Source organism: Pelophylax lessonae (genome assembly GCF_965119305.1).
Source record: "Pelophylax lessonae genome assembly, chromosome: 1".
Classification (NCBI taxonomy): domain Eukaryota; kingdom Metazoa; phylum Chordata; class Amphibia; order Anura; family Ranidae; genus Pelophylax; species Pelophylax lessonae.
The window spans coordinates 318096861-318109292 of NC_138768.1; the positions used below are offsets into that span (position 1 = coordinate 318096861).

At 45.1% G+C, this 12432-nt stretch overlaps 1 protein-coding gene across 1 annotated transcript in view; it reads right to left on the reverse strand.

The window, feature by feature from the left end:
• Positions 1–12432, reverse strand: part of LOC309545393 (Fc receptor-like protein 5) — a gene marked incomplete at its 3' end in the record, with an annotated part of 153630 nt that overhangs the window by 25106 nt on the left and 116092 nt on the right. The window contains exon 15 of the mRNA XM_082244573.1: positions 12087–12125. Within this exon, the coding sequence (XP_082100699.1) occupies positions 12087–12125 (39 nt within the window). The remainder of the gene's footprint in view (positions 1–12086; positions 12126–12432) is intronic.

The window sequence follows — 12432 nt, forward strand, 5'->3', positions numbered from 1 at the left end:
GGACAGTTTCTGCTCAACCCCCTGTTGCAGAAAGGCCAAGATTCGGGTCACCGAATAGGTACGTTGAGGAAATCCAAGAGATTCACACCACGCAATATAAGACTTCCATGTGCGATAATAGACTTTGCTGGAAGTCGCCTTCCTTGCTTTAATTAGAGTAGGAATAACTGAAGCTGACAATCCCTTGTCCTTCAGAACCTGGGTCTCAATGGTCAGGCCGTTAAAGCCAGCGATTGTAAAACAAGATGGAAGATTGGTCCGTGAGACAGCAGATCCTCCTTGAGAGGAAATCTCCAAGGAGCGTCCGCGACCCGCCTCACCAAGTCGGCGTACCAGGCTCGACAAGGTCAGTCCGGAGTTACCAGGATAACTGGAATTCCCTCCACCTCTATCCTGCGAAGAAGTTTCCGCAGTAACTTGAGAGGATGGAAGGCATACCGTAGCTGATACTGCCCCCACCGGGCGACCAGCGTCTGCTAGAGGATCGCGGGCGCGAGCTGCAAACCTCCGCACCTTCCAGTTGAGCCGAGATGCCAACAGATCCACATCCGGGGTGCCCCAATGAAGGCACAACTGGTGAAATACCTCTGGATGAAGAGACCATCCCCCTTGATCCAGAATCTGACGGCTGAGATAATCTGACTGCCAATTTTCCACCCCGGAGTGAATATCGTGGAGGTAGTCGGAACAAACCGTTCCGCCCAATGAAGAATGCTGGCCACTTCTATGGCCGCCAGGGCACTCTTGGTGCCCCCTTGGTGATTGACATAAGCCACCGCCGTGGCATTGTCCGACTGGATCCGAACCGGGCTGCCCTGGAGCTGCTCGGTCCAGTAAATCAGACAAAGTCTGATCGCTCTCAGTTCCAACACATTTATCGGAAACCTAGATTCTATAAGAAAGAGTGACTTCCCCTGGCTGAGCATTGGAGACCGAAGCCACCAGACCAGAGACTCCCTGGTCCGCTCGCTCAACCGGATGCGATTGTCCAGGAAATCGGGATTCCGATTCCATTAGAAAAGAATCTCCTTTAGGAGAATTCGGGTATGAGACTGGGCATACGGTACTGCCTCTAAGAAGGCCACCATCAATCCCAGGATCCTTATGCAAGTCCTGGAGGGAACTGGGAATGATCTTTGGGAAAAGTGAAGAAAACCGCTCCCTGTAGCATCAAGTCCATTACTGCCCCCCGCAAAGCTTTTAAGCGATTCGGGGATAGTCGAATGTTGGAAGGGAAAATTCGCACCGGTAGAAGTGATCGAAACTCGATCTTGTATCCCGACCGTATGACCTCGTGAACCCCTTTGTCCGGGATTCTGGAAAGCCATGGATCCGGAAACCGGTGAAGACGTCCCCCCACCCCAGAGATGGGTGGGGGCGCACCTTCAGGCTGTATTGGTTTTATCTTCAGGTTTAGCTGAGCCGGACTTTTGTTTACCCGACCAGCGCCCTTTGAAACCCCCTGAAGGGGTTTTGGAGCCCTTATCGCTCGCCCCAGCGGAATGAACAAACTTTTTATGAGCGGAAAAGGAAGGTCCTCGTCTGTTACGAGGTCCTTTACCCTTAGCAGTCTGTGGCAAAAAAGTGCTCTTGCCCCCAGTGAGATCCTTTATAATCTCATCCAAGGTGGCCCCAAACAGGCGATCCCCTTGAAAAGGGAGATTAGCCAAAGCCTTTTTGGAACCTTGATCCGCCGACCAACACTTTAACCACAACACGCGTCTGAGGACCACTGCTGACACCGATGCACGCCCTAACAAGGGAGTGGCGTCCAGGGCGGCGTCACAGACGAACTGTAGTCCTTGTATAATCTGCTCCATCAAATCGGATGCTGCCGGGGGGATACTTCTCCCCTTTAAGTCACGGCGTAACAATTTGGCCCATTCTGTCAATGTTTGTGAAACTAAACCAATGGCAACCACTGGCCTAAAGGTTGACCCTATCAGGGAAAAAATGGAGCGGGATTCCGCTTCTACTTTTCGATCCACCGGATCCCTAAAGGACGGAGCGTCCTCCAACGGGATAACAGTGGCTTTATTTAGTCTGGAAATCGGTGAGTCCACCACTGGTGGTACCGTCCATCTTTTAAGGAGGGATTCCTCAAACGGATAGCGCCTAGCAATGCGTTTGGAAATAGCAAGGGTTCGTTTCGGACGATCCCATTCCTCTTTAATTTTATTACCAAAACATTTGGGCAAGGGAAAAACCTTCGCCATCTTGGTAGGCTTGCTAGTACCAAAAGGAATTTCAGTCTCAGCTACCTCTGCCGGTGTAACCTCAAGTCTTAAGGTTTCCCGGACAGACACAACTAGTGCGTCCACCAACGCTTCTTCTTGTGCTATGGCGGAGGCAGAAACGTCCTCCTCACTGTCTGAGGAGACCGTACCTGAGACAGCAGCCCCAGAAGAGGGACCTGCAGCTGCAGTGACCAGCTCAGAATCCGTATCTGAAGTGTCAGATGAAATAGGGGTAGGCGGGGTCGCTTTCTTGACCCCCATCCCTGACAGGCCACCTCCACCCGGGATACCAAAGACTCCAAAACTGCTGATAATGCATCAATCACAAGTGGGGTACTGGAGGGTCCTGCGGCCACCTCGAGGGGATCAGGTGGGGATACATGAGTGGCAGGGTCCATGACTATACCAGCAAACAAAAAATAATTGCAAAGAAAAAAAAACTTTTTTTTTTTTGTAATCCCCCAGTGCAACAGCGCCCCTCAGTGTTACCTGCTTTGGACCCCACAGAGAGAGAGAGAGAGAGACCCCAAGGCTCACCACCTGATGCACAGAAGTTTCTATCAACCTGCTCCCAGCACTGTCTGTTACAGACAGGAAGTCTTTGGCTCGTTTTCCCGGGTAAAGGAGGCGGCTCCGCCCCTTTACACGCCTTCCGGCACCCTCCCATCTACTCCTCGAGGTGTTTGATCATCTCCAAAATGGCCGCCCCCATGCTGGAGACACGAGGCTACGCCAAGATGGCGGCCCCGCGCGACCTGCGGGAAAATGGCGGCGGTCTGTGGAAAGATGGCAGCGGCCTGTGGAAAGATTGCAGCGCCCTGCTGCGGCCTGCGGAAGGTAGTCATCGGCCTGTGCGGCCTGTGGGAGGATGGCGGCCTGCGGGAGGATGGCGGCCTGCGGATGGCGGTAGTCCAGGCACAGGCATCGGCCTGTATTGCATCTTATGTATCAGGTAAGATGCTATCACTCTCTTACATGGCCATCCTAACAGTAATGCCAGCCACTGACTTCAGTCATGGTCCCTTACAGTGCCCCTCATACAGTGACTCCGATTGTCAGCTCCCAAACCAAGCCTTCTGGTTCCTATTCACTAAATCACCCTCAAGAGGGGGATCTGTGACACCTGTTATAGGATAGAGGGGGGATCCAGGATTATAAAGGTTTGGTCATCCCAGGGAGGGGCCCGCGTCCACCCACAAACCCGACAGGGGGAGAGGGGGAACCTTTTACTCACCATACCGGAACAGGCGGGTGCCAACTCCTGACAGAACCCCTCTCCACCGAGGTGGGGGGGGGGGCTGTCGACCAATACGGACGCCGTGACTCAGTTTCCAACTGGTCGTCGGCGTCCAGGCGAGACGTTTAACTCGCAGGGTCAGTCCCCGTCCAGTGGGACTATGTCGCGGCCGACCCAGCACGGAGCTAGGGCCTGCACGCGCTCGTAGGCTGACTGGGGTGACCACAGGATCTCAACATCCAGCCCGTCGCCCAGTTTCAACATACTTGCTTGAAGATCTCACAGGAACAACTGGAGAAAAAAGTTGCCTAAAAAAATTTTCTAAAAAAATCTTGCCAGGACCAAAGATCCCAGCAAGGAAACCACTCCTAACCAAACAGAAAAAAACTGACATCCTGTAGCAGGGAGAGAGAGGATATACCCTCTGTGACTGCCCCTAAGGTGTGGCCAGAACGTTTTCCTTCTGCCTAGTGTCCTACTCCTGTAGAGGGCAGTATAACCCGATTTGATATTAATCAAGAGGACTGCGTCTGTCAATGAGCGACAGAGAAAACAAGTTTATTTGTAAGTAAAGTATATAAGTATGGTACATAACATACAGTACAGAAGACCAATGAAGGAGGTTAGAATTCAGCTAGGTTACAAATCAATCAGTAGCTATACATTGCATGATTTCTGTTTATATTATATCAGAAATACAGAAGTTGTTCCCATGACTCCGATTGTTTGGTCCCTGAGGATGTATTAAGATGTTATCAGGCTGAATTCTAACCTTCTTCATTGGTCTTCTGCACTGTATGTTATGTACCATGCTTTTATACTTTACTTACAAATAAACTTGTTTTTTTATAAATAAAAAGAAAAATAAAAGACACGGATGGATGGGGGAGTTTGCTTTGAATATTAAAAATATATTAAATAGTGTTTTTGGTTTGTGGTGCTCAAATGCAATGAAGGTCAACAAGATTTCCTCTGTGCTCATTTAATATCTTGGTTAAGAAATGATTTATTGCAGATGTCAGGTTGTTCCAACTATCTATCCCAGACCTTGTTGTATTTACCTGAGCAGCCCCTATGAAGGCATATCACTTTCTTGTATGGCAGGGTGAAATTTATTTCTGATATCCAGCCCTGGAAGGTAGGGGGAAGGGGGTTTGCATCCAGTACCGTGCCACTAGTTTTCGGGCACTGAAAAGGGTTTCGTGCAAGAAAGTGGCAAAAAACTTGTCTAAAATAATATCTGGGAGTAGACCTAATACACATGGTTTAGGGTGTAGTTGGATTGGTGAGCCCAAGTGGTCATGTAGAAATTTGCACTCAATAAGCTTCAATACCTGGACAAGTCCATTTTAAATGTAAAAAAGTACATGGAAATCCATCACATCTAGGGCACTTTGGGCTATAATTCAAACTATATTTAGAGATTCTTACGGGGTTAGATAGGCTCTCTGTATGATGTACAGTTGTGTCAATCGATCAGAGAATCTGGGTGAGGACAGCTTGGTGCCTTCTAGTATTTCCTCCATTCTGTCTCCTCTAAAGAGCCATTGTCTTCTACCCAGCAGGCTCTAGCTCTATCAACTACTCTATTAACAGTGGGGGTACGCAGTTCAATATACAGTGCTAATATTAATTTAGCGGGGTCTTCGCCAGTGATTATATCCACTAAGTGTAAGACTTGTAGAGTGGGGATATTCTCCGGGAACTGGGTTTGAAGAACATGACGTAACTGTAGGTATCTAAATAGCATGTAGGAGGAAGTTTAAACTTCTCCTTCAAAGACTGAAAGGGTTTCATTCCCGTGGTGCTAAGTACCTGATGTAGGTATATCACTCCCTTTGAAGCCCATAGATCAATGTCCGGGATAGAGGATAATTCCTGTAAGTGAGGGTTATGCCACAAAAGGTTGTGTGTATGGTAGGATGCAGCATTAATTCTGTTAAGAGCTATCTCTCAAATACGCCTATGATGAAACAACATGGAGTCACGGGTGTTGACTGCACTTTGGTGTCCCTTACCTCTAAAGATCACCTGTAGAGGGAATGTGCAGTGCGGTTTGGCTGTCTATAGATTAACGTTTGATACCGTAAAGCATCCAATATATGGGGATGGTAAAAGTAAGATCATTGGGACACAAGGTAGTAGGAGTGAAAGTCTGGTAGGGCCGTGCCCCCTTGTGGGGTTGGGTTTTTAAGAGTGAGCCATAGTGGTTTATGCTGTCCAGGTCACCAAATGAATGTATTAAGGATAGCGTCAATGACTTTAAAGATTTTCAGGGGGATCAGGACTGGGGAATGCCAAAACATATATAGAAACTTGGGCAGGAGAATCATTTTGGTGAGGTTTACTCTACCCATCACCCCCAGTGGAAGTCTCACCCAGGCTTGTGTGTGAGCTTACAGAAAATTAAACAATGGTTCTATCTTATTGGTGATATACTCTTTGGGCGCTCTGGTGACTCGAACTCCTAAATATTGAATAGAGGACACCCTATTTAATGGGAGGGAAGCTGAACTGCTTGTTGGTGGAAAAGGGTCTAATTCGCAGCCCTGAGTGTGAGCCAAACTCCTCAATAATCTGAAGGGCAGCTTGTAATAAAGGGCTGGTGTCTTCCAAATACAGGATCATGTCATCTGCATATGTTCCAATGGTTTCTATGAGAGGGCCCAAGCGAAGGCCATGTACGTCATTGTTCTAAGCGAAAAAGCTAGCAGTTCTGCAGCCAGGGCATAAAGAAGCGGGGATAATGTGCATCTCTGTTGGGTACCGTGTCCAAGGGGGAAGCAGCCAATCACCGATACCCAAGCCACTGGAGAATAATACAGCAATTGCACCCATTTAATAAACTTAGGGCCAAACCCAAAACCTCTCAAACATTCCCATAAGTATCCTCACTCCACAGAATGAAACGCTTTAGCCGCATCTAATGCCACCACTGCTCTGGTGCCTATTACATCATGACAAGCTTAGATATTCATATATAGGCGGTAAATATTCATTGCTGCGTTTTTTTCGGGCATAAATCATGTTTTATCAGGACGTATAAGGGATAGAATTATTTGGTTAAGGCGAGTGGCAAGGACCTCTGCTAAAATTTTACTGTCCACTTGCAACAATAATATTGGTCGTTAAGATTCGGGGTAATGGGGGTCTTTACCTGGTTTGGGATTCACAATATTCATGGATTTTTGCATGGACTCAGGTAAGGGACCGGAATCAAAAATATGGCTATGGAGCGACAATAATTCAGGGATCAGAACTTTGGAATATGCCGCATGAAAACTAGAGTTATACCATCATGTCCGTGGCCTTGGCAGGGGCAAGGAAAGCTACAGCAGTAGCGATTTCATTAGTGGAAAGGGGAGCCTCGAGATCTGCTAGCTGGGTCTTAGTCAACTGCGGGAAGATAATACTCTGTAAGAATGCTCGAGAGAGATTGCTCTCATTGGGGTCCCTGAGATGCGTGCCACATCCCTAATGTCAGTAAAAAACAAGAAAAATCCCCTAATGTTGGGACTTTCAAGGCACTTAGAAATTCACAAAAAGTAATATAACATAAGTACATTTTATTGTAAAGAAAATCAAAAACATGCATATGAATAAATCATTAAAAAAAATTTCACAAGCAGTGTGTGCCAGTTATACAGAATGTTGATCAGAAAAAGAGATCACAGCGATTGGAACCCGATGCATTTCGAAGTGAAATTACTTCTTTTCAAGGGTAAATCTCTGGTTACTCTTATTCACTGCATGACTGAGAAATTTACACTGCTGCTTTAAAAACAAGAGGTGTGCACTTCGATTGGGAGATCCATAACCTGGGTGAAATATAAGGCTTCCTCTTATATTGGACTCCAGCCGTCCACAAGATTGGCAATGTGTGATGCATTCCCTGACCTAATACTGTGATTCCATCGCTCTAAAATCATATGGTGATTTCCCTGATCCATCAGGCAGAATGTCGCTTGGACCTCTTGTTTTTAAAGCAGCAGTGTCAATTTCTCAGTCATGCAGTGAATAAGAGTAACCAGAGATTTACCCTTGAAAAAAAAGTAATTTTACTTCTAAATGCATCGGGTTCCAATCGCTGTGATCTCTTTTTCTGATCAACATTCTGTATAACTGGCACACACTGCTTGTGAAAACATTTTTAATGATTTATTCATATTTATGTTTTTGATTTTCTTTACAATCAAATTTACTTATGTTATATTACTTTTTTGAATTTCTAAGTGCCTTGAAAGTACCAAAATTAGGGGATTTTTCTTGTTCTTGTAAGAATGCTCAGGTTTCTGGTTTTGAGACGTTAGTTTATGAGGAGTATAGTGTGGAATAGAAGGAACGGAACTCGGCAGCATCCAATGAGGGATCAGTAATGGAAGCCCCCTTTGCATCAACTAGAGATACTACTATCGGTGGTCTGGAGTTCTGATGCGCCAAATAGGCCAAAAGTTTCCCCACCCGATCTCCCTGCTCCAAAACCCATTGCCGACAAAAGAAAAGCTTCTGCTTAGCCTTCTCATAATGTAATTGATCAAGGATCCGAGTTTGGGATTTAAGCGCGGATATGTTGGCAGGCGTAGGATCTGACTTAAAGGCGTCAGCTAGAGAAGTCAACCTATCTGAAGCTTGTTGAAGGAAGGCTTTGGAAGAGGCTTTCAACCAGTTGATACTTCTAGAGAGGCTAGCTCGGACATGTATTTTGAAGGCCTCCCAGACTGGGCCAATGGGAGCCGTTCTGCGGTTAGAACTAAAAAAGAATTGCCACTTACACGGTATGTCTTCTTGGTCCAGTGAGGCAGTGAGCCAGAAAGGGTGTATGTGCCAGGAGCAGGGCATAACCTGGGGGGCTAAGCGGAGTGTTACCCAATAGGGAGCATGGTCTGACAAGGTTCTGGGTTGAAAACCTGCCTCCTCCAGTAGGGGGAGCAAAATGTCGGACACCACTATTATGAGATCTATGTGAGACACAGTAGAGTGCATTGCTGAGAAACAGGAGAAGGCCTGGGTGTTTGTAATGCCATGTATCTGTCAGCACAAAATCTTTGAATAAGCGGCTTAAGCGAGTGCTAGCAGGTAGTGATGGAACGTAATCAGATGTAAACGGCCTAAGACCGGGTTAGGGACCATGCTGAAGTCCCCTAGCCATATGGCAGGAGTGGCGGGATGCTGGGCCATAAACAGAATACCCTAATTTATCACTGCAGAACTATATGGGGGAGGAATGTAACAGGCCAGGATCAAGTAAGGCCTATCATATAAAGTAACATGCATGTAAACAAACCTGCCCTGGAGGTCTGAGAGTACAGAAATAATTACTATCAGAACCATTTTGGCTTTTAAAATTGAAACTCCCCTGGAGTAAGGAGTATGTGTGGCATGGTAAGCCCATCCTATCCAAGGACGCTTAATGGCAAGCTGGAGCTGGCCCGTGATAGGAGTCTCTACCAGACCCACAATTTCTGCCCAATGGGACTTGGGACAGCCAAAAACAGCACATTGCTTCAGCTTGTCTTGGAGCCCACGGACATTCCACTTAAGAAATTTGATGGGGGCCATAGGAAGGATGTAATAATAACAAGCAGGAGTAGTCTTATTGTAGCCCCCAAAGCAGGTTTGCTAAGGTTATGGTGTAGTAATTGAAGAGTACATGTCTGCGTCATGAAGTACCTGTAGAAATAGCACCATGCACATAATTATACATTACAAAAGAATGAAGCATATGATGGGAGGGAAAAAATCTCCCCAGGATAAAATTAAAAATTCCAAGGGGGCAAACAAACGCTGGGAAAAGAACTAGCAGTAGGACTCACAATGTGGTTAGAGTCTTGCAATGTTGCACAGGAGTGCTGGTATAGTTCTTGAGTGTGCTCTCAGTGGGTGGAAAATAGTAATGGAGGTTTGAAGGCTCCGAAGAAGGCAATGCGCAGAGGCATCATCTTCTGCTGAGGAGACCTGCTCTTGTCTGCAAAATTTTTAGAGGGCAGGAGCAGCGGTGGTGACTTTCTGTGGCGGGGACATGAGGAGAAAGGTTTCCATTCTCCAAGTAGCAGTCGGTGTAGGGTGCAATCAACGGTGGGCACTCAGGAGATCAGTAGCAGGATAAACTGGGAGCAGAGCTCAGCACACGTGCGTCCTACTCCATTGCCGTCCAGGCCATGCCCCTCATCCATCCATGTCTTTATACTTTAGTTTGTTGAGAAATCACTTTGAAAAACACCCCCTAGCATTTCAGGCCATGACCATCTTGAGTAAGGCAAATGATTCATGCAACGTTTACTTCCTGGAATACATCTGCCCTTCGCTCAGGCATGCATGCAGGACATGTGCTTAGCTAATCAAACCCCACCTCCTCTCCTCCCCTCCTGAAGACTCCTGGGATATATGACATAATTTGCCTAGGCCTGGAAACTAGGAAGTAACTGAAGAAATGTAAAAAAAAAAAATTAACACAAGTAAAGATGATATACTTTTCTATTCATTTACTAATGCTGGCAACATAAGGATTAAAAAAAATCGATGTTGATTGAGAAAGTGAAATTCCACTTTAACATCTAGTGATAGTTTAGGGCCACTACAGCTTAATTACTTATGTGCTATGGTATCTGCCTCTGTCTTCTCCTTTTTAGGCCTCATGCACACTGGATGCTATAAAAACGTTAGTAGCGTTAGCTGTTGAAAGCTGTAGCTGTAGAATGAGTTTTTCAGCATTTTTGCAGTAGCGTATTTCAGCATTTTTTAGCATTTTTTTTAGCAAAACATACTCCCACAAAAGCTTATGGCTCAAAAGCGCTGACTAAAGCTGAATAGCTGTGGTTTTTAGCATTCTTTTGCGCTTTTAAGCTTTCATCAGAGTTAGAGCGTTTTTACAGCTGAAAAACTCCTCTTAAAACCCACTAGTTCTGGGGTTTTTTTCCAGCCAGACAATGCCCCTAATAAAAAACATTGATAAGGGCCCCTTTCACAATTGTGCAACTTGTCCTGCGACTTGGGACTGCAAAGTTGCATAACAAGTCGTACTCTATGATTTCCATGGAGTCCAATTCATAGCTTTGTAACTTCAATTCGCAATGACTTCAAAGTAGTCCCTGCACTACTTTGGTCCAACTTTGATGCGTTTTGAGGTCCATAGACGTCAAGATTACACAGGCATCGCTCCAAGTTCAGTAAAAATTGCGGCGAAATCGCACGACTTTTAGGTCACACAAGTGTGAAAGGGGGCAAAAGCTTATGTGTGTATGGACACATAGGATAACATGCTGGGGAGTTTACTGGCTGCAAAAAACAAAAATGCCTGAAGCTGAAATCAGCAGCTGTTAAAATGCCCAGTGTGCATGAGGCCTTAGTGCTAGTATATTCTTTCCTAGATAGACCCTCCCTGTTTCTTTCTCTCATGTTCCTTCAGTCAGTGTTAACTTTTCACAGAGAATGGATATGGATTAAAAGAGTCATAGTCTTCTCACGCTATTAAAGATTGGAAAAACGTGCTTTAGACTGCCTGTAAATAGTGCCAAGTCAGCAGGTGACCATACTGGCTGGACAGACTAGGTCTATGGAGATTTGTCAATGCTTAAAGAGATTGTAAAGGCAGAAGTTTTTTTCTTGTCTTAATGCATTCTATGCATTAAGATAAAAAAAACCTTCTGTGTACAGCAGCCCCCCTAATACTTACCTGAGCCCCATCTCTATCCAGCGATGTTGCAGGAGTGTCTCAACTGCCTGGGACTCCCCTCCTCATTGGCTAAGACAGCAGCGCAGCACGATTGGCTCCTGCTGCTGTCAATCAAAGTCAGTCAGCCAATCAGGAGAGAGAGGGGGGCCGGGTCACGGCTCTGTGTCTGAATGGACACGAAGCTGTGACTTGGCTCGGGTTGCTGTAGGTCACACTCAAGAGGAGGGAGGGGCCAGGAGCAGAAGACGGATGCAAGAAGAGGAGAATCTGGGCTGCTCTGAGCAAAACCAACTGCGCAGAGGAGGTAAGTATAACATGTTTGTTATTTAAAAAAAAAAAAACAGATTTTACAATCACTTTAAATCTGCATTTGAATTGGAACACCTACAGCTTAGCATCCAGTGCCTACTTTTATTACCTGTGCACATATTATACAATATAGCAATCAGGAATTCTTACATATCATATCTATTTCTTACTTTTGTTGGCTGCCCCAAATGCTGTACACATAACATACTTCTATAAGGACCAAGAATCAGTAGTTCCAACAGATTCATATCTAGTACCTACTGTTATCAATGTGCCCTCCATGAGCAATCAGCAATCCCCATTCCCCATATCTTGTATCTGCACAGCATGGAATAGGCAATGGATAACAAAGAATATGATATTGATATATATATATATATATATATATATATATATATATATATATATATATATATATATATATATATATATATATATATATATATATATATATATATATATATATATATATATATATATATATATACGGTGCATACAGTATATACACAGTACACACACACATATATATATATATATATATATTTTTTTTTTTCCATATTCAAGTCAGTGGCCATGCAATACTTTTAGCATTATTTAACAATGGCATAAACAACTGTTCAGCATTTCTTACTGTTGTTTGGAAGCCTTCTTTGGTGTCTTCCAGTACAAACTGCAAAACAAGGAAAGTATAAGAGTTAGGTATGTGTAGCACTGCGCCTTTGAGAACTGCTGGATATTACGCTTTTGGGCCCCCCTGGGTTACCGTTAGCAACACTGGCATTCACGATTTAACACTTTAATTCTTGGCTCAGTCAATGATCAGTCCAGGGGTTTGTAGTTGTTTTTGGTGTTTTATTTTAAATAGGGATGGGAGAAGGGAATAGTGGTATACTCCAACTGAACTATGCACAAAGTTGGGAGGATATCTATCTGTAGATACAGCCAGGCTGTTGATCCACTTTGCCACTTAGATGGAT